At 36.3% G+C, this 21,539-nt stretch overlaps 1 protein-coding gene across 7 annotated transcripts in view; it reads left to right on the forward strand.

Annotated features, from left to right (window-relative positions):
• ZCWPW2 (zinc finger CW-type and PWWP domain containing 2) overlaps positions 1 to 21,539 on the forward strand; it is a 136,626-nt gene that overhangs the window by 73,240 nt on the left and 41,847 nt on the right. For 6 of the 7 annotated variants that reach the window (XM_078072610.1, XM_078072600.1, XM_036093025.2 and 3 more), the window contains one exon: positions 18,138 to 18,252. The exons of the other annotated variant lie outside the window; for it this stretch is intronic. In XM_078072610.1, coding sequence (XP_077928736.1) covers positions 18,138 to 18,252 — 115 coding nt within the window. The remainder of the gene's footprint in view (positions 1 to 18,137; positions 18,253 to 21,539) is intronic. 7 annotated transcript variants of the gene reach the window in all.

Raw genomic sequence — 21,539 nt, forward strand, 5'->3', positions numbered from 1 at the left:
GTAACCTTAGCAGTAATTGGTTATTATTAGTACAAACGTTGGTATCTTGATGCCAGGATTTGTTTTGGTTTTTTGTTTTGTTTTACTATACTGCTGGTTCCCAAAATTGCTCATTGTCATAGAGCTCTTTAAATTTTTTGTTTTGTTTTGTTTTGTTTTTTTTAAAGGTTTTATTTGAGAGAGAATGAGAGAGAGAGAGAGCACATGAGAGGGGGGAGGGTCAGAGGGAGAAGCAGACTCCCTGCCAAGCAGGGAGCCCGATGCGGGACTCGATCCAGGGACTCCAGGATCATGACCTGAGCCGAAGGCAGTCGCCTAACCAACTGAGCCACCCAGGCGCCCTGTCATAGAGCTCTTTAAAATATTACTGTTCCTTATTATTCAGCCATAAAAAAGATAAGGAAATTCTACCATTTGTGATGACATGGATAAACTTTGAAAAGCATTATACTAAGTGAAATAAGTCAGACAGAGAAAGACAAATACCATATGGCCTCACTTATTTGCGGAATCTAAACAACAACAACAAACTCATAGAAAAAAAGATCAGATTTGTGGTTATCAGAGGTGGAGGGTGGAGGAAGGGAATTGGAGGAAGGTGGTCAAAAGGTACACATTTCCAGCGATAAAGTAAATTAAGTACTGAGGTATAAGTTACAACATGATGACTATAGCTAACACTGCTGTGTGATATATAGGAAAGTTGTTAAGAGAGTAAATCCTAAGAGTTCTCATCATAAGGAAAACATTTTTTTGTTTGTTTTTTCTTCTTTCCTTTCTTTTTATTTTATCTATATGAGAAGATGGATGTTAGCCAAAGCTATTGTGGTAATCATTTCACAATATATGCAAAACAAACCATCATGCTGTATGCCTTAAACTTACACAGTGCTGTGTGGTTAATTATTTCTCAATAAAACTAGGAAAAGGGGGGAAAGGGAAAAGATGGCAGAGGAGTAGGGGACCCTATTTCAACTGGTCCCCGGAATTGAGCTGGATATCTACCAGACCACTCTGAGCACCCACGAAATCAGCCTGAGATGTAAGAAGATCTGGATCTCTACAAACAGAATAGTCGCAGGTGGTTGGTTTTGAGGTATGAAGCGGGGAGCCCTGATTCCGCGGGCAGCCGTGATTCCGGGGGCAGATATCGGAGGATAAACGGCAGCGGAAGGGTGCCTGGCCGTGGGGATCCTACACCGCTGGTGAGCAACAGCCTCATGCCCTGCGGACAGGCACAGACTCGCAGACCGGTAGCAGCGGGGAAAGGACTTTAGGGCAGCCCCGGGGCAGAAACCCAGAGCGGTGGGGTTGCGTGCACGTGAACTGGGAGTGGCTGGCGGTTTTAGAAGCACAAAGGGCAGAGACAAGCCCCAACCTGGAGGCAGGACTGGGGGCATTGCGGAGGGGCGCACAACCCAGGACGCTGCAGTTTATAGCAGCTCGGACAGAAACGGAGACAGTGTGGCCTGGAGAGTTCACTGAAGAACAGACTGTGGTCTCTCTGCTCTGAGGCAGAGGGTTGGAAACGGTCTCTTCTGCTCTGACTCACAGAAGAGAAGCGGAAAGCCGCCAGAGAACAAAAGCCCCAAAGACTGATTCCCGCTGAGTCCATCCCCCGCCAGAGGGGGTTAGGGCAACTCCGCCCAAACAGGGTTGCCTGAGTAACTGCACAGCAGGCCCCTCCCGCAGAAGACAGGCTGGGAAAACAAGAGGCCAGCAACCCTAAGGTCCCAAGAAAACAGGTGCATCTTGCTTGGGTTCTGGTCAATAATTTGGACTCTATACATTCCCTCAAACACCCATCAACAGAATGACTAGGAGGAGGAGCCCCCAAAACAGAAAAGACTCAGAGATTATGACTTATACTGCAGATTTACAAATGGATGCAGATATAACCAAGATGTCAGAGATGGAATTCAGGCTAGCAATTGTGAAGACAATGGCTAGAATGGAGAAATCAATTAATGGCAACATAGAGTCTCTAAGGGCAGAAATAAAAGGTGAATTGGCAGAACTTAAAAATGCTATCAATGAGATCCAATCCAATCTAGATAATCTAACAGCTAGGGTAACTGAGGCAGAAGAGCGAATAAGCGACCTGGAAGATAATATAATAGATAAAAAGGGAAAAAGAGGAGGTCAGGGAAAAACAACTCAGAATCCATGAAAATAGAATCAGAGAAATAAGTGACACCGTGGAGCATTCCAATGTCAGAATAATTGGAATCCCGGAGGGAGTGGAGAGAGAGAGAGGACTAGAAGATGTATTTGAGCAAATCATAGCTGAGAACTTCCCTAATCTGGGGAATGAAACAAGCATTCGAGTCCTAGAGGCAGAGAGGACCCCTCCTAAGATCAAGGAAAACAGGCCAACACCCCGGCATGTAATAGTAAAACTTGCAAATCTTAGAACCAAGGAAACCATCTTAAGGGCAGTTAGGGGGAAGAGATCCCTTACGTACAGAGGGAGGAAGATCAGAATAACGTCAGACCTATCCACAGAGACCTGGAAAGCCAGAAAGGCCTGGCAAGACATATTCAGGGTACTAAATGAGAAGAACATGCAGCCAAGAATACTTTATCCAGCAAGGCTTTCATTTAGAATGGATGGAGAGATGCAGAGCTTCCATGACCAGCAGAAACTGAAAGAATATGGGACCACTAAGCCGGCCCTGCAAGAAATATTAAGGGGGGTTCTATAAAAGGAGAAAGACCCCAAGAGTGACACAGAACAGAAATTTACAGAGACAATCTATAAAAACAAGGTCTTCACAGGCAACATGATGACAATTAATTCATATCTTTCAATAATCACTCTCAATGTGAATGGCCTAAATGCTCCCATAAAACAGCACAGGGTTGCAGATTGGATAAAAAGACAGGACCCATCCATATGCTGTCTACAAGAGACTCATTTTGAACCTAAAGATACATCCAGACTGAAAGTGAAGGCATGGAGATCCATCTTCCATGCCAACGGACCTCAAAAGAAAGCTGGGGTAGCAATTCTTATATCAGACAAATTAGATTTTAAACTGAAGTCTGTAATAAGAGACACAGAAGGACACTATATCATTCTTAAAGGGTCTATCCAACAAGAAGATCTATCAATTGTAAGTATCTATGCCCCCAACATGGGAGCAGCCATCTACATAAGCCAACTGTTAACCAAAATAAAGAGTCACATTGATAACAATACGTTAATTGTAGGAGACCTCAATACTCCACTCTCAGCAATGGACAGATCATCTAAGCAGAAAATCAACAAGGAAACAAGAGCTTTGAATGATACATTGGACCAGATGGACCTCATAGATATTTACAGAACATTCCACCCTAAAACAACAGAATACTCATTCTTCTTGAGTGCACATGGACCTTTCTCCAGAATAGACCATATACTGGGTCACAAATCAGGTCTCAACCGATACCAAAAGATTGAGATTATTCCCTGCATATTCTCAGACCATAATGCTCTAAAACTGGAACTCAATCACAAGAAAAAATTTGGCAGAAATTCAAACACTTGGAAGCTAAAGACCACTCTGCTCAAGAATGTTTGGGTCAACCAGGAAATCAAAGAAGAACTTAAACAATTCATGGAAATCAACGAAAACGAAAACACATCAGTCCAAAACCTATGGGATACTGCAAAGGCGGTCCTAAGGGGGAAATACATAGCCATCCAAGCCTCACTCAAAAAAGTAGAAAAATCCCGAATTCACCAACTAACTCTACATCTTAAAGAACAAGAGAAAAAGCAACAAACGACGCCTAAGCCACACATTAGAAGAGAAATAATTAAGATTACAGCAGAAATCAATGAATTAGAAACCAGAAACACAGTAGATCAGATCAACGAAACTAGAAGCTGGTTCTTTGAAAGAATTAATAAGATCGATAAACCACTGGCCAGACTTATCCAAAAGAAAAGAGAAAGGACCCAAATTAGTAAAATTATGAATGAAAGGGGAGTGATCACAACTAACACCAAGGAAAGAGAAACAATTATTAGAAATTATTATCAACAACTATATGCCAATGAACTGAACAATCTGGATGAAATGGAGGCCTTCCTGGAAACCTATAAGCTGCCAAGGCTGAAACAGGAAGAAATTGACAACCTGAATAGGCCAATAACCAGTAACGAGATTGAAGCAGTGATCCAAAACCTCCCAAAAAACAAGAGTCCAGGGCCTGATGGATTCCCTGGGGAATTCTACCAAACATTCAAAGAAGAAATAATACCTATTCTACTGAAGCTGTTTCAAAAAATAGAAACAGAAGGAAAACTTCCAAACTCATTCTATGAGGCCAGCATTACCTTAATCCCCAAACCAGGCAAAGACCCCATCAAAAAGGAGAATTTCAGACCGATATCCCTGATGAATATGGATTCCAAAATCCTCAACAAAATCCTAGCTAATAGGATCCAATAATACATTAAAAGGATCATCCACCACGACCAAGTGGGATTTATCCCCGGGATGCAAGGGTGGTTCAACATTCGCAAATCAATCAATGTGATAGAACACATTAATAAGAGGAGGGAGAAGAACCATATGGTCCTCTCAATTGATGCAGAAAAAGCATCTGACAAAATACAAAATCCTTTCCTGATTAAAACTCTCCAGAGTATAGGGATAGAAGGAACATTCCTCAAGTTCATAAAATCCATCTATGAAAAACCCACAGCGAATATCATCCTCAATGGGGAAAAGCTGAGAGCCTTTCTCTTAAGATCAGGAACACGTCAAGGGTGCCCACTCTCACCACTGTTGTTCAACATAGTACTAGAAGTCCTAGCAAGAGCAATCAGACAACAAAAAGAGATAAAAGGTATTCAAATTGGCAAAGAAGAAGTCAAACTCTCTCTTTTCGCAGACAACATGATACTTTATGTGGAAAACCCAAAAGACTCCACCCCCAAATTACTAGAAATCATCCAGCAATTCAGTAATGTGGCAGGATACAAAATCAATGCACAGAAATCAGTTGCTTTCTTATACACTAACAACGCAACTGTAGAAAGAGAAATTAAAGAAACGATTCCATTTACAATAGCACCAAAAACCATAAGATACCTCGGAATAAACCTAACCAAAGAGGTAAAGGATCTATACTCTAGGAACTACAAAACAGTCATGAAAGAAATTGAAGAAGACACAAAAAGATGGAAAAATATTCCATGCTCATAGATCGGAAGAATAAACATTGTTAAAATGTCTATGCTACCCAGAGCAGTCTATACCTTCAATGCCATCCCGATCAAAATTCCGATGACATTTTTCAAAGTGCTGGAACAAACAATCCTAAAATTTGTATGGAATCAGAAAAGACGCCGAATTGCCAAGGAGATGTTGAAAAAGAAACACAAATCCGGGGCATCACGTTGCCTGATTTCAAGCTATATTACAAAGCTGTGATCACCAAGACAGCATGGTACTGGCACAAAAACAGACATATAGACCAATGGAACAGAATAGAGAACCCAGATATGGACCCTCAACTCTATGGTCAAATAATCTTTGACAAAGCAGGAAAAAACATGCAATGGAAAAAAGACAGTCTCTTCAATAAATGGTGCTGGGAAAATTGGACAGCTATATACAGAAGAATGAAACTTGACCATTCTCTAACACCATACACAAAGATAAACTCAAAGTGGATGAAAGACCTCAGTATGAGACAGGAATCCATCAAAATCCTAGAGGAGAACATAGGCAGTAACCTCTTTGACATCGGCCACAGCAACTTCTTTCAAGATACATCTCCAAAGGCTAGTGAAACAAAAGCAAAAATGAACTTTTGGGACTTCATCAAGATACAAAGCTTCTGCACAGCAAAAGAAACAGTCAACAAAACAAAGAGGCAACCCACAGAATGGGAGAAGATATTTGCAAATGACACTACAGATAAAGGGCTGGTATCCAAGATCTATAAAGAACTTCTCAAACTCAACAACCAAAAAACAAATAATCAAGTCAAAAAGTGGGTAGAAGACATGAACAGACACTTCTCCAAAGAAGACATACAAATGGCTAACAGACACATGAAAAAATGTTCATCATCATTAGCCATCAGGGAAATCCAAATCAAAACCACATTGAGATACCAAACTTACACCAGTTAGAATGGCAAAAATGGACAGAGAAAGAAACAACAAATGTTGGAGAGGTTGTGGAGAAAGGGGAACCCTCTTACACTGTTGGTGGGAATGCAAGTTGGTACAGCCACTTGGGAAAACAGTGTGGAGGTGCCTCAAAAATTTAAAAATAGAGCTACCCTATGACCCAGCAATTGCACTACTGGGTATTTACCCCAAAGACACAGATGTAGTGAAAAGAAGAGCCATATGCACCCAATGTTCATAGCAGCAATGTCCGCAATAGCCAAACTGTGGAAAGAGCCGAGATGCCCTTCAACAGATGAATGGATAAAGAAGATGTGGTCCATATATACAATGGAATATTACTCAGCCATCAGAAAGGATGAATACCCAACTTTTACGTCAACATGGATGGGACTGGAGGAGATTATGCTAAGTGAAATAAGTCAAGCAGAGAAAGTCAATTATCATATGGTTTCACTTATTTGTGGAACATAAGGAATAGCATGGAGTACATTAGGAGAAGGAAGGGAAAAATGCGGGGGGGAATTGGAGGGAGAGATGAACCATGAGAGACTATGGACTCTGAGAAATGAACAGGGTTTTAGAGGGGAGGGGAGAGGGGGGATTGGTTAGGCTGGTGATGGGTATTAAGGAGGGCACGTACTGCATGGAGCACTGGGTGTTATACGAAAACAATGGATCGTGGATCACCACATCAAAAACCAATGATGTATTGTATAGTGACTAACATAACATAATAAAATTAAAAAAAAATAAAAAATAAGACTAGGAAAAGAATACATATGTCTGTATGCATATATACATATATATATATATATATATGTATGTATTTCTGGTATATATAGGCACATATATATACAAGTATATATATTTATTCCTGAACCTACTTGGGAATGTTCTGTGAATCTGTATTGTTCCTCAGTGAATCTCAAGAACCACTATATAGCAGATTATCTCACCATAAATACCTATTTTCTATGTTTACTGGAATTACCTAAAGAAAATATTTATGAAAATGTATATTTTTATTATGTTGCATTTTTTGTGTGTATGTATGTGTGTGAAACATATAAGTGTGTTTATGAGTTTGTGGTGCTAAAGAAGCCAGACAGATCTTCAGCAAAATTATGATGTTAGACTCCCCTGTCCCTTTAAATACTTTCTCTCTTTGGTGGTGGTTGATTTTTTCCCTGCTGTGACAGCTGGAGCCCTCTTCTTTTTCTCTCCTCTCAAAATCTGATTTCAGTTCCATCACACTAAATGACCAATATATTGGTTGTATAAAAATTGTTTTCAGAAGGATGTCAGTCTAAATAATAGAGCAACCTAAAATGTCAGACTGGGACTTCTTTAAAAAACAACCACCACCACAGCATGTAACAGTTGTCTATCCTAATAGGAAAAGAGCTTAGATATTCAAATTACTTAGTAAAACATATGTTAAAGTCTAAGTTAATAAAAAGTTCATCTGGTATCCTGTGATTTTTCTGATATTCCATTGGGACTATTTTAGACTGCTTGGCTTCGTCCTCTGCCCTCTACCCCCAGCTTTGCAAGGAATACTCAGTTCCTGTTTTGGTAATTCCCAATATTTCAAGCCAAGTAATGGAACCACACTGTAATTGGACTCTCAAATTTCCTTATTCTTTCTTTCTAATTTCTCCCCTAGTACTCATTGCCTTCTCAGTATTATCTCTCAGGTATAATACATAATCTCTCAGATCCTTTAAAGGATCAGACTAAACAGAACTAGAACTTTTTTTTTTTTGTCAGCTTAGCTAGTTCACACTTTCCAGTAGTGTGGGGAGTAGACATAAGTTATTTTGATCTTAAAATCCTGCTGCGTTAGAGTAAGCAAAATTCCTATTTATGTATACCACAGGAAACTTAGAGTAAACAATAAGTTAATAAGATTTTGAAAGCAATATTTCCTTCAGGTGTCCAATAATTGGAGTAAACTGTCTAATCCAGAGTTGACTATATGAAGATTATATGATCCTATGTTAAAGATGAGAGATGAGAAGAGAGGAAGCCAAGAAGTGTGGATGCACATGGGTGTGATGTGACTATCTTCTAGTGAGCATCAAAGGAACGGGAATGTTCTTACTGTCTAGATTACTGGTTGCTGTTGCAGAAATCCAATTTAAGGAAGACAAGATATCCTTGTGATTAACTTTCTACTGAATTGCTTTAAGTGAAAACAGTCTGCCCAACAGAGGAGAAGAGCAATAGCTTTGGTGTGATAGTAAATAGAACAATGCATCAGGGCAATGCATGGTTAGAGTCAGCGAGCTTCACGGCAAGTCTGAATGTATAAATAGCAGCAATTAACATAAATCACCAGGCAGAGTACCTTAGAATAGGCAGTAGTGTTGATCCTCAAACATTCAGTAGAGATGCATTTCAAAGGAAAATTATTTTATATATTTTTAGATTATGAAATCTATGAATTATATCCTCATGTTTCTAAAGGCATATTATGTAAGAAATAACTTAAAGTAATGGTCAATATTTGAAGTCATTTCAATGAATTTATGAAGCTCAGTAAAGCAGGCTAAGTACCTATGATTTTGGTTTTTCAGACCTTTAATATATGCTCAACATTGTGTCTAAAAGATACATTTTCTAAATTATAAGTACTTATTTTGCAGTTAACTTTAATATTGATGTAACCAAAATGATAATTTCGGATTGTAGATGCTACCATTGTACCTACAGGACTGTAGTGAGACTCTACCATCCCCCAAATAGGTCACATTAAAAAGCACTTGATTGAATTACTTTAGTTTTAAAATTAGGTATTATTTTTTACATAGTATTTAAAGTACTTGAAGTTAGACACATTTTTTTTTTCCTAAGGAAAAATATACTTACTAATATGGAATATATCAGTGGCCCATGAAATATTTTACAGATCTGATTTCTATACAAAAACTGAAGTTCTGTGTTGTCTTAGAAGTAATATCACCATATCATAATGCCCAGTGGTCCTCATCTTTATATATTTTTCTTTTACTCTTCTAGGGTTAATTACATAATTCAGGATTAAAATACAGGAGCTTTCATTTTCATCTCCAGTTTTCTGACTGGATCTTACCAATGCCACCCTGAACAAAAAGATCTCTATTTATAATAATAAATATTTACTGAGCTTCTATTATTTACGACTCTTCTAGGCTCAGATGTGAACAAAACAGACAAAATTCAAATGCCCTCATGAGTTAGTAGGTTAAGACCCATAGTAAACAAACAAATAATAATAAAAAGATAAGGTATGTTAGTTGTCAAGGAGTACTGTGGGGGGAAATTAAGGAAAAGCAATAGGTGGGGGGGGGGGCGAGTAAGGGAGTAAGGTGCCAAGAGGAGAGGAGGAAAGTACCACTTGCCTATCTATTCTAATATTCAAAGTCCCTTTGCTAGGAAATTCTTGTCCCCAGCCAACCAAACACCAGCAGTTGGTTGATAATATTTCTTGTTTTGATTGTATTTTCCCTTTTCATTTATTCCAAAAAGTAGTCAGGCCCCTGTGTTCCCATGTGTCAGGGGAGTTTTCTTTTGTGGAGATCAAAAGCAGAGCTTGCCTGTCCTCCGGACCCGAGTTCCTCGAGGGTGGGAAGGGTGGACTGGGGACAGAGAAGTCAGTGCCTCTGAGAGGGACAGGCAGGAGTGCTGAGCAGCTGAGCAGGGAAGAGATCCTTTCAGACTTGGAAGAGGACAAAAGTCTGTCAGTGTCCTGACAAGTGGCAGTTCCTCAGAGAAGAATAGCACCGTGTGGTGCACCCCGGGGAGGTTGAACTCATGCCAATAAGTTCCTAACTTCCAAAAAACTTCTTTTGTCTAGGCGTGGCCATGAAGCTTTAGACCGCCTGACTTCAAGGGACTGGAACAGAGATGTTGCTATTCATGTAACCACTCTGGGTTGTAGAGTAATGATCTGTCTTCACTCTTCGGCCATCGTTAATTTCTGTCCAATTTATATGAACCTAGGGAAAGTAAGGGGTGGGCCCTCAAATGACTGAGACCAAATTTCTTATCCTTGTTGGATGCGGGCTGTTACATTGTATTTTATTTAGCAGAAATCAGTAATGGGACACTGCTTACACATTCAAGTTTGAGGCATAAGATTTATCCTGCTACAACTTTAGGTTATTGTTATCTTGATTAACTCTGAGGTGGAGAAGCAATCTTTAAATACAAAGCAACAAAAGATACGAATTTCTGATGGATTGCAGATTTCGTTCCTCTGGCCTTACTGGGTGGACCGACACATATATATTATTTTCCTTGACTTTGCCACTCCATGTTAGTATGTGGTGATAGCACAAATGTTATTCAATAAAATGGGACATTCAATTTCTTCCTCAAATCCTGGGAAATGTAAAAATGATATTAAGTCCTTTGCAGTTAGCCAATAATACACAATTGAAACAAGATCATATAGGACAGTAGTTTACAAACTTTTCAGTTTTAGACACAGCTAGGAGTTTTCTCAGACATAGGGTATTATCTTCCCTGTCTAACCATCTATTAGTAGTCTCAAACCTCATCTTTACTCCAAATATTTACATGCTTATTCATCTACCAAGAATACATCTATCAAGAATCATCTTATTTACATTCATAAATTCACACAAATTTTTAGACTGTGTGTCTTCCTTCTCTTTCTATGATGACTTATTTTTCTCTTTCTATGATGATTACTTATTTCCCCTCCACCCTAAATGTAATAAACTGATTGAGAAAACTCAAGTTGCCAGAGTATTATAAACATAATGAAGGGCATGGTCTTCCTTCTTGGGATCATAGAATTTACTGGAATTTGAAGATGTCCAGTCCTTTTTATGATTTCATGCGAAATCATTGATCTTTATCCTTGACTTTATAAGCTTGTAGCATTTTGAAAGTTTGCTAAAGAGCTGCCTTTAAAATTTTCTTCGTAAGTATATTTGAAAACTTGTCTGTGTTTTGTTTTGTTTTGGGGTGGGAGGTAATTTGAAAGTTCTAACATTATTAGATATACCCAGGTTTTACTGAAAGGCATGTCTTTAAGACTGTAAAAAATGAAGACAAAAATAATTAAACGTTGCAAAGGAGGGGCCAAAACTGACTTGGCAGCCCTTAGCCCAATTTATGCAAGGATATAAAAGGTTTGAGGTTGAACATACAGAAATTTCTTTGGAGAAAATAATGATATTCTGTGGCATTTTCCCTACACCTCTTCACTCTCCATCTTGGGAAAAGGAAAGATGCTGATTTTCCTGTATGAGGGATTTTTTGAGAGCTTGATGTTGTACTCTGAAGCTTGAGCAACATAGCATACTGACATCCAGCTTTCCTCTGAAGAACCTACAGAGCGAGAGTATCTGGTTATCAGGTCTGGCGGGAGTGAAAAGAGCTAAAGGCACTGAGAATGGCCAGCATTCCCATGGTTTGGGGGAGCAATGATGTAGGCAACCTGGGAAAAAGAATCGGGGGTCATTTTAGAAGGGTCCCCACCCAAGTTGGCTTTCTGCTCCTTTGCAATCTAGGCAGAACAATGCAGAAAATTGGTAATGGGGTGGGAGATTGCAAGCAACCAGTTGAAAGAAAGACCTCCTGTGTCAAAGGGAGCTGTTCCTAATTGGTAGAAAACATTCTCCAAAAACCCACAAGGCACCCCATAATAAAAAACACTTTAAAACAAGAAAGCATCAACCCCAAGTTGTTGTGGTAGCAGCCAAAAACATTTTTTTTGCAATTTCTTTTCCATTCTCCACACCGAATCTTTTCAATCCCAGAGAACCCTGAAGATGTGGGGAGAGAGAGAGAAGCACATAGAGGAAAAGGAGGACCACTTGAGCCTAAAGTATGCTCCTAGCTTGTGGAGGACAGTAGCTCTAACTTAAGATGGAGTTTAGAATTTATCTCTTAACGTGCGAGTAGACATTTTAGTTTTTGAATTTCAGGGGACTAAATAACTCTGGGACATTTTATTATCTGAAAGTTACCAGGAAAGTCACAAGAGCTGCAGTAGGTTTCAGTCAAGGGTTAAGAAACCTCCAGATTCCAGTTGATAGAGTGAGTTTGAATGGCAGTTATTTTCTGCTTGAGTTTGAATCTTATTTTCAATACCATTTGGTTTTGAACAATTCCTTGTTAAATCTAAACTTAATTATCTTACTTGACTTTTGGCCGAAATGGTCAATGTAAATGTTTTCATGCCTTTAAGAGATAATTTTTGTTAAAAAAAAAAGTTTTATTTCTTAAAAAAAGCAGGGGGGGGGGGACAATAGTTTTTGCCTTAGTTTGGGTTTATTCAAGACAGCATTGTATCCTTTGCTGAATTTTGTCCAAAATGTAAACTTCAAGTTGAACATTTATCTCATTAAATACTATAGTATTTTTAAGTTGAACCTAATCACAATGTTATTACTATAATTCATTCAAGCATGATGTTCATTCATCCTTCACAAACTTTGCCCTAGTAATTACTATATGCCTTTCCTTGGCATATTCCAGTTGAAACATTATGATAATGTCTTAAACAGCTTAGTTTATGAAGATGATAACAAATAAACATTTTTTTGGTAGCTTCTGCAGAAGATTTCTATTTAAGTAACTGTGAATCACTTTAGCATGTCTTGAAAAGTACACAAACTCATTCAACTGAAAGTTTTATTTTAATTAGAGAAGACATTGGTTGTTCAGGTAGGAAATTTGGGTTTTTAAAAGTATATAAGGTTACTATTATTATGTAATTGTACTGGTAGAATTGCTAATGCAGTTAGCCAAAGAAAGAAGCAAAAGTACACATACAGGAAAGAAAAAGAGCAAAATTACCTTTATTAGTAGATGATTGTTTACCTGGAAAAACCATGGAACTCAAATCAAAAAACTATTATAAACAATAAGAAAATTCAGTTATATGGCAGTTATAAAATTACTATAGAGAGGTAACCAGTGTGAAAATATGAAGGGATAAAAGTTCCCATTTATAATAGCAACAAAACATACATAATACACTGGAATAAGCTTAAGAAGCATGTGTAAGAGCTATATGAATAAAACTTGGCTACTAAGAGGCAGAAAATAAAACCTAAGTAAATGGAAAGATACAATCCTCTTCTTGGTTTAGAAAATTTAATGTGGAACAATGTCAATTCTCCCTAAATTAATTTTAAAGCAATCTCAATTTTTAAAAAGGACTTAAGATGAGTGCTAAAATGTACAGGAAAATTAAATATAGAAGAGGGAGTTAGACCTATAAAATATAAAATTACAATAAAGCTCCAGTAGTTAAAGCAGTTCGGTTAAAAAAAAAAGCGGGGGGGGGGGGGCGCCTGGGTGGCTCAGTCGTTAAGCGTCTGCCTTCGGCTCAGGTCATGATCCCAGGGTCCTGGGATGGAGCCCTGCATCGGGCTCCCTGCTCAGCAGGAAGCCTGCTTCTCCCTCTCCCACTCCCCCTACTTGTGTTCCCTCTCTCGCTGTGTCTCTCTCTGTCAAATAAATAAATAAAAAATCTTTAAAAAAAAAAGCAATTCGGTACTAATAGTGATTCAACAGATAAAGATAACAATATAAACTCCAAAAACAGACTCCAGAGTACTTGGAAATATAGTTAGTGGTTAAGGTTATATTCAAATAATTAAAGTTGTATTATTTAATAAATTCTATGGGCACAAATAGCTAGCTACTTGGGAAAAAAAATAAAGTAGAAGCTATACGTCATACCTCGCATCCAAATTAGTGCTAGAAGGATGAAAGATTTAAATAAACAAAAATGACAATACAAATATCTAAAAGATAAACTGTCAACAGGAGAAGATATTTGCAATTAATGTAGCAAAGTATTACTTATTTAATTTATAAAATTCTCTTATAAACCATTAAGAAAAAGACCAATATAATATGAACACAGGACTTGAACAGTCATTCCATAGAAAAGAAAATGCCTTTTAAAAATGTGAAAAATTGATGAATGAGTTGTGGGATCTAATGTACAGCATGGAGACTAAAGTTAATATTACTGTATTATAGACTTGCAAAAAAAGTAGATCTTAAATGTTCTCACTACATACACGCACACAAAAGTTATATGAGTTTATGGCGGTAGTAACTAACCCTATTTTGGTAATGACGTGTATCCAATTATTATGTTGTGCTCTTAAATAGTTATATGTCAATTATATCTCAAAGCTGGAAAAATATTAAAAATTTCTCATAATTACTAAATTTAAGAAATGAAAATGATAATAAAAAAGAAATACCATATTTCCCTTAAAATATTGACAAAGATCTAAAAGTTTGGTAACAGAAGTGTTTTCCAGGATGAGGAAACATACTGTTTATGGCATTGTAAATTGTGACCACCTCATTCAAGAGTGAATTCACAATAACTTCCAAAATTTAAAATATACATACTTCAAACCTTGAAATTCAACATCTAGGAATTTATTCCTCAGTACACTTTCACATGGGCAAAGTGACATATGGACAAATTTTTTTATTACAGCATTGTTTCAAATTGCATAGTATTAAAAATAACCTAAATGTTCATTATTAGAGCATTTGTCAAATAAATAATGGTACATACATAGCACATGTGTGGATATATGTACATCTATTTCCTCATTCCTTTAGTTATCTCATCCAGTTTTTTGGCTTTAAATACTATGTGTGTGGATGATTCCTAAATTTTATCTGCAGTTCCATTCTCTCTTCTGAATTCCCTTACCACAGTCCTCCTCGGTATCCCCACTTGGATGTCACAGTAGACATCTCATACTCAACATATCTAAACTCTTGATCTTCCCCCACAAGTCTCACTTCCTTGACAGCCTTCTTCTCTATAGACAGCAAATTTTATCCTTCTACTAGCTCAGTCCAAAAGCCTTAAGAGTCATCCTCTCTTTTTCTCACAACCAGTTTTCAGTTGGGCAAAAATTCCTTTTGCTCTACCTTCATATTATGTACAGAATCCTACCACTTCTTACCACAGTGGCTGCTGCTATCCTGGTCGACACCACCGTAATTTCTTGCCTAGATTATTGCAGTAGCTAGTCGTTTTATATCTGCATGCCCCTGTATAGTCTATTCTGGTCAGAACAATCAATGATTGTTTTAAAACATTGAATCAAATCAAATGTTATTCTTGCTCAGACCTGTGGAATGGCTCCCATTTTACTCAGAATAAAAGACAAATTTCCTACAATGGCCTGAAAGGACCTCCATGATCTGGCCCCTGATAATTTTGTGACCTCATTCCCTATCTCTTGCCTTCTTCATTCAGCCTCAGCCAGCTTGGCTTCTTCAAACTTCTTAAATACACTTGTATTCTCCCATCTTAGAGTCTTTTCTTCTCTGCTTGGAGTACTCTTTCTTGGGATAGCTATGTCGCTAACTCCCTGGCCTCTTTCAGGTCTTTGCTCAAATGTCACCTTTTCATGAGAGTTACACTGACTACTTTATACCCTTAACTTTTCTTTATTACATAGAACTTATAACCTCTTATAACATATTGTAGGCTTTATTGATTTGTTATGCTTATTATCGATTGTCTGTTACACTGCCTAGAATGAATGTAAGCTTTTTTTCTTCAATGATAGATCCCAAGGGTTTAGAATATGTTGAATCAATCAATAAATGAAGCAATCTGCAAGACAAATTGAAAAACCCAGAAGTATATATAACTATTCACAACACTCTGTAAAATGTGCTATATTTATATAAATGATATAAATGTTTGTAGATGCATATGGTATCTCTGAAAGACTATAAAAGAAACTGGTAATAATGGGTACCTGTGGGAGAAACAATACCAGAGATGGGTAGGGAGGCACAGTCTACACTTTAGGATATGCACCTATCATTTCTTTAGTTGAAAAATACAATGCATAGCTGAGCCTAATTCCAGAATTCAAAATTCTTTATAAAGTCTTAATTTTTTTCTTTGAAGATGTTTAATTGTATCACCACTAGATGGCACATACTTACTGATAAATTCTCAAAGAATCCCAGACACAGATTTTTTTTAAAAGTGTTTTAGTTCCCCAAACTCACCAAAGTTTACTTTAGCTGTCTACAGTATTGGTTTTTCTGAAGAAACTTCTATTGGTTTTTCTGAAGAAACTTCCTTAACTTCAATTGTTTAGTGCCATATCAGCTTCTAGGCTATTTTTTACTAATTTCTTATTTAGCATCATTATAACCTTTAAGTGGTAAGAATTATCTTAAATCTGCAGACACTAGCTTAGATATTCTTATAGTTTCTCATGTTTTTTGAATTGTATCTACCTATCTTTTCATCTTTTTCTATGAAATTAATGAATAAAATTTAAATATTCTGTGCACAAAAGTAGATTTAAAAAAATAGATTTTTGTTTGATTATATTGTTTGACTGCTTTTATATCAAATAAATCAGTGTCCAGAACAACATGCAATTTAACAACCACTTTCTGAATGCTTACATGATACACAATGAGATTAGGCAAATGGGTACTGTGGAGGACACAAAGATGAAATACTCTTTATTGCCTCTATCTTCAGGACCTTTCATTTTATGGTGGGGTGGGGGCAGTTATGAATACAAATAATTATAATACAAGTCAGAATGTAATAAATGATTAAAAGAAAATATTAAGTGTAATGGGAACAGATAGATTATATTAATTTGGGGATTCCAAGAATAAGGTGGAATTTGAAAAGAGCTTTAAATATATAGACAGTTTCGGGGCGCCTGGGTGGCTAAGTCATTAAGTGTCGGCCTTCGGCTCAGGTCATGATCCCACGGTCCTGGGATCGAGCCCCACATCGGGCTCCCTGCTCCGCGGGAAGCCTGCTTCTCCCTCTCCCACTCCCCCTGCTTGTGTTCCCTCTCTCACACTGTTTCTCTCTGTCAAATAAATAAAATATTTAAATAAAATAAAAATAAAAATAAATAAATATATAGACAGTTTCATTCTCTGAATGAACTGAATATAGGTGTTACATAGATTTACATTTCTATATAAAGAGTGAATTCTATATCTGAGATAAAGATATGATCATTATATGCAAGTGGTAAATACGGGATTATAGAATAAAAACCTGTATTCTTTTTGATGGTAAAGTTTCCAGGAAGAAAATGGTGGTATGCATTTTATAAACTGTAACATTTAAAAGCATTATAAAAAACTTTTTAGGCAAATTCTGGGTGCCTGGTTCACTCAGTCAGTAGAGCATGCAGCTCTTGATCTTGGGGTTGTAAATTCAAGCCCCAGCCAGATTGGGTATAGAGATTACTTAAAAATAAAATCTTTTAATTTTAGGCAAATTCTAAAATAACATTGGAAAAATTATTGAGCCAGTTGTGATTTTTAACATAGAGATTCTTTTACTCTTGTTTTTCTTTTCAAAATATTTTTAAAATTAATTTATATGTAGAAAAAGTACTGAATTCAAGTAGAATAACATTTATTGAGTGCATACTATGCCAGAAAACTGCTATCTATTATTTCATTTAATACTCATGAAACTTTATGATGTATATACTGTTATCCACATTTTACAGATGAAGAAATTGGGGTAAAAGTTTAAGGAACTTGTATGAATATGTCACCTGCCTGTCATAACACCAAAACTGGTTGTGAATAGAATTAATTTTCTTACAATAAGAAATTTGGCTTTTCACTTTATACCACTTCACTATCATTGCTCTTAATAGAGAATCAAATTATTCTAACAAGATATATTAATACTGACTTGTTACTTTGGTGGCCTTTTTGTAAGTTTTTAAAGTGTGAGATGAATCATATTAAAATATTATCTAAGTGAATCAAGAATCTGACCCTTTGACTTTTAATGTACAAGATTTCCCCAACTTTGGTATACTCTAAAATAATAAAATAATAATCATATACCAAAGTCTAATATATGGTATAATGCTTAAGTCAGATTAATTCCAGCTCAACAGCTAAATCAAGTAGATATTAAAACAAAATTATATATTTAGAAATGAGTCTTATTATTTTTCTGTTTCTTTAGCCAGAAAAATGTAAGAAAAAAAAGAAATGGTATAAAAGTGCGCTACAAGAAGCCTACCTCCTCTACGGATATTCCCATGAGCAAAGACTGGAAATGTGCCGCCTATCCAAACAGGGTATATGAACTTTATTATTCTTTACCACCCCAAAATGAGGATTTATTCAGATGCATGCTTTCCAAAATACATTTGCACATTTAAAAAAAAATCTCTCTTTCTCTTCATAAGAATATAATGTATCATTGTCCCTGAAAAAAATTTTTATATGGATTAATAGTATGTATTTTCCCCTTTGAAACTGTTTTCAGTGACTAAACATACATTCTATTTAAATGCTTCTATCATCTTTACCTTTAGACTATCTACGTAAGTTCTCTTGTGTATTTCAAAGTATATATTTCAAAATTAGAAGCTGTGGCCTTAAAATATATTTCTGGGGTGAAACTTTCACTTGCATATGCTGCATTCTTTCAGAACAAAGTATTTTTCAAAATGTTTTATTTTTAAAGAAATTCAAGGCAGAGATAAAAACAATCTTCAACTTTTTTAATGAGGTGAAAAAATATGGTAAGATTTCAGGTCATTTTCAAAGAAAGTGCTCTTGAATCATAAATATTATGGTTTATAGATAGCTTTTTAAATGAATTCATCATAGGGATTATAGTAGGTAGGACACATTTTTAATTCTGAATATGATTGTCACATAAAAATAATGATTTTCGGGGTGCCTGGGTGGCTCAGTCATTAAGTGTCTGCCTTTGGCTCAGGTCATGATCCCAGGGTCCTGGGATCGAGCCCTGCATTGGGCTCCCTGCTCGGCAGGAAGCCTGCTTCTCCCTCTGCCTCTGCTACTCCCCTTACTTGTTCTCTCTCTGTGTCAAATAAATAAATAAAATCTTTAAAAAAATGATTTTCAATAAACTTAAATATGTTCTTAGTGATAATAATTATCATCTTAATTACTAAAATGATCATCTTAAGTTTCAAAATAGATTATGGGAGGATCTGGCCTTTTAGTGCTGACTGAATTTTAAGAGTGACATCTTTTTCTTCTTGGAATATAATATATATATATTTTTAAAACTTAGATGTGAAAATATTTTATTTGAGAAAAATTTAAATATTAACCCAGCTACCTAAGTTTAGATTTTAAAGGAAATAAGTAGATTTTAAAAGAGTGGAAAAGAATGACAAGCACATTATTCTGGTTTACTCTGAGACTGGGAAAAGAGACATTTATTACCATAAATGTGATTTTATTCCTTGTGCTGAAAATATAATGTCTCTGTTTATTATCAGTAAAGGTTGAAGTCACTGTATTGTCACAAATACAATTTTATTCTTTTCACGGAGTGTATGTTTTTCTTGTGTAACCAAAATAAACTTTGAAATATTTCGGGTTTTTTAGTGTTTTTAATATTCGTGTCTTGAAATAATATAGTCAGTTATTTTTTAAAGTTATATTATACCATTTCACATTAGCAATAGACACACTCTTTCAATAAATATGGAACTATGTCTCTGTCGTTGTATGTGCTGCGTATTTATGTCTGTGTCCTTTGGCATTCTTGCTTGTCCAGAGACTATGGAGAGGGGTTTTTTCTCATTGGTTTTGTAGTAGACCATTTTCTTGTTGAAAGCCTGCTGACTTTTGCATGCAGAATTTGATGTAATGCAGTCTGATTATAGAGAGTCCTATGCCTAAAGAGATTCTTGTCCCCAAAGGAGCCAGAATGGAGGGGTACAAAGACACAGGAATTCAGTCTTTGCCATAATAGGCTCACTCACTTCATACTTACTCTTTACTATCTCCAAAATAGGCACTGTAATCCTTCCTTAGCTTCCAGGGTGAATTCTAGTACATATTCAGCTTCTTACTGTGTTCAAAAGTAACTTTGAGAGGTAATTAGCCATTATTCAGATATTTTACAAAAGGTGAGTAGCTTAGAGGCAAACAACTTATTTCATCCCAGCAACTTTGAGGATTTCTTTAACCCAAAATGTCTTCTTCCAACCCAGAAATAAAGACTAGTAATTTCTTGGCCTAAATTCTTCCTACCCTACAGAAATTGGCACACTATTATGTTTGATGCAGCTCTTTCATTGTTGAAATCTGCAAGGTCAGTAAATGATATGTAAAAAATACAGACCCATTTCATATGGTAAGGGTATGTTTAGTTTTATGAGAAACTGCCAAATTATCTTCCAAAGTAGCTGCATCATTTTTTCATTCCCACCAGAAATGAATGACAGTTCCTATTGTTCCACCTACTTGTCAACATTTGGTGTTGTCAGTATTCTGGATTTGGGCCATTCTATTAGGTCTGCAGTGGTACCTCATTGATGTTTTCATTTGCAGTTCTCTAATGAAGTATGATGATGAACATCCTTTCATATGCTTATTTGCCATCTATAAATCTTTGGAGAGGTGTCTGTTCACTGTCTGCTTTTTAATTCAATTGTTTATTTTCTTCTTGTTGAGTTTTAAGAGTTCTTTGTATCTTTATAGCAGCATTACCAACAATAGCCAAACTATGGAAAGAGCCCAAATGTCCATCTACTAATGAATGACTAAAGAAGATGTGGTGTATATCTACAAGGGAATATTACTCAGCCATCAAAAAGAATGAAATCCTGTTATTTGCAGTGATGTGGATGGAACTAGAGCATGTTATGCTAAGCAAAATAAGTCAGTCAGAGAAAGACAACTATCCTATGATCTCAATCATATGTGGAATTTAAGAAACAAAACAGATGAATATATGGGAGGGGGAAAAATGAGAGAGGGAGGGAAACAAACCATAAGAGACTCTTAACGATAGAGAACAAACTGAGGGTTGATAGAGGGAGGTGGGTGGGGGATGGGCAGATGGGTGATGGGGATTAATGAGGGCACCTGTTATGATGAGCACTGGGTGTTATACGTAAATGATGAATCACTGAATTCTACTCCTGACATCAATATTGAACTGTATGTTAACTAACTAGAATTTAAATAAAATCTGAAAAAAAAAAAAAAAACAAACCAAGAGAGAGAAGCAAAAAAAAAAAAAAAAAGAGTTCTTTGTATATTTCAGATAACAGTGCTTTGTCATTTATTTTGTAAATACCTTTTCCCACTCTGGATTATCTTCTCATTCACTTGATAATATTCTTTGCAGAGTGGAAATTTTAATTTTAACGAAGTCCAGCTTATTAATTATTTCTTTCGTGGATCTTGCTTTTGATGCTATATCTAACGTCATCTGCATACCCTAGGTCATCTCCATTTTCTCCTATGTTACCCTCTAGGAGTTTTATAGTTTTACATTTTTCATTTAGATATGTGATTTTGAGTTAATTTTTGTGAAATGTGCAAGGTCTATATCTAGATCCATTTTTGTGACATGTAGATATCTATTTGT

Source organism: Halichoerus grypus, chromosome 1 (assembly GCF_964656455.1).
Source record: "Halichoerus grypus chromosome 1, mHalGry1.hap1.1, whole genome shotgun sequence".
Classification (NCBI taxonomy): domain Eukaryota; kingdom Metazoa; phylum Chordata; class Mammalia; order Carnivora; family Phocidae; genus Halichoerus; species Halichoerus grypus.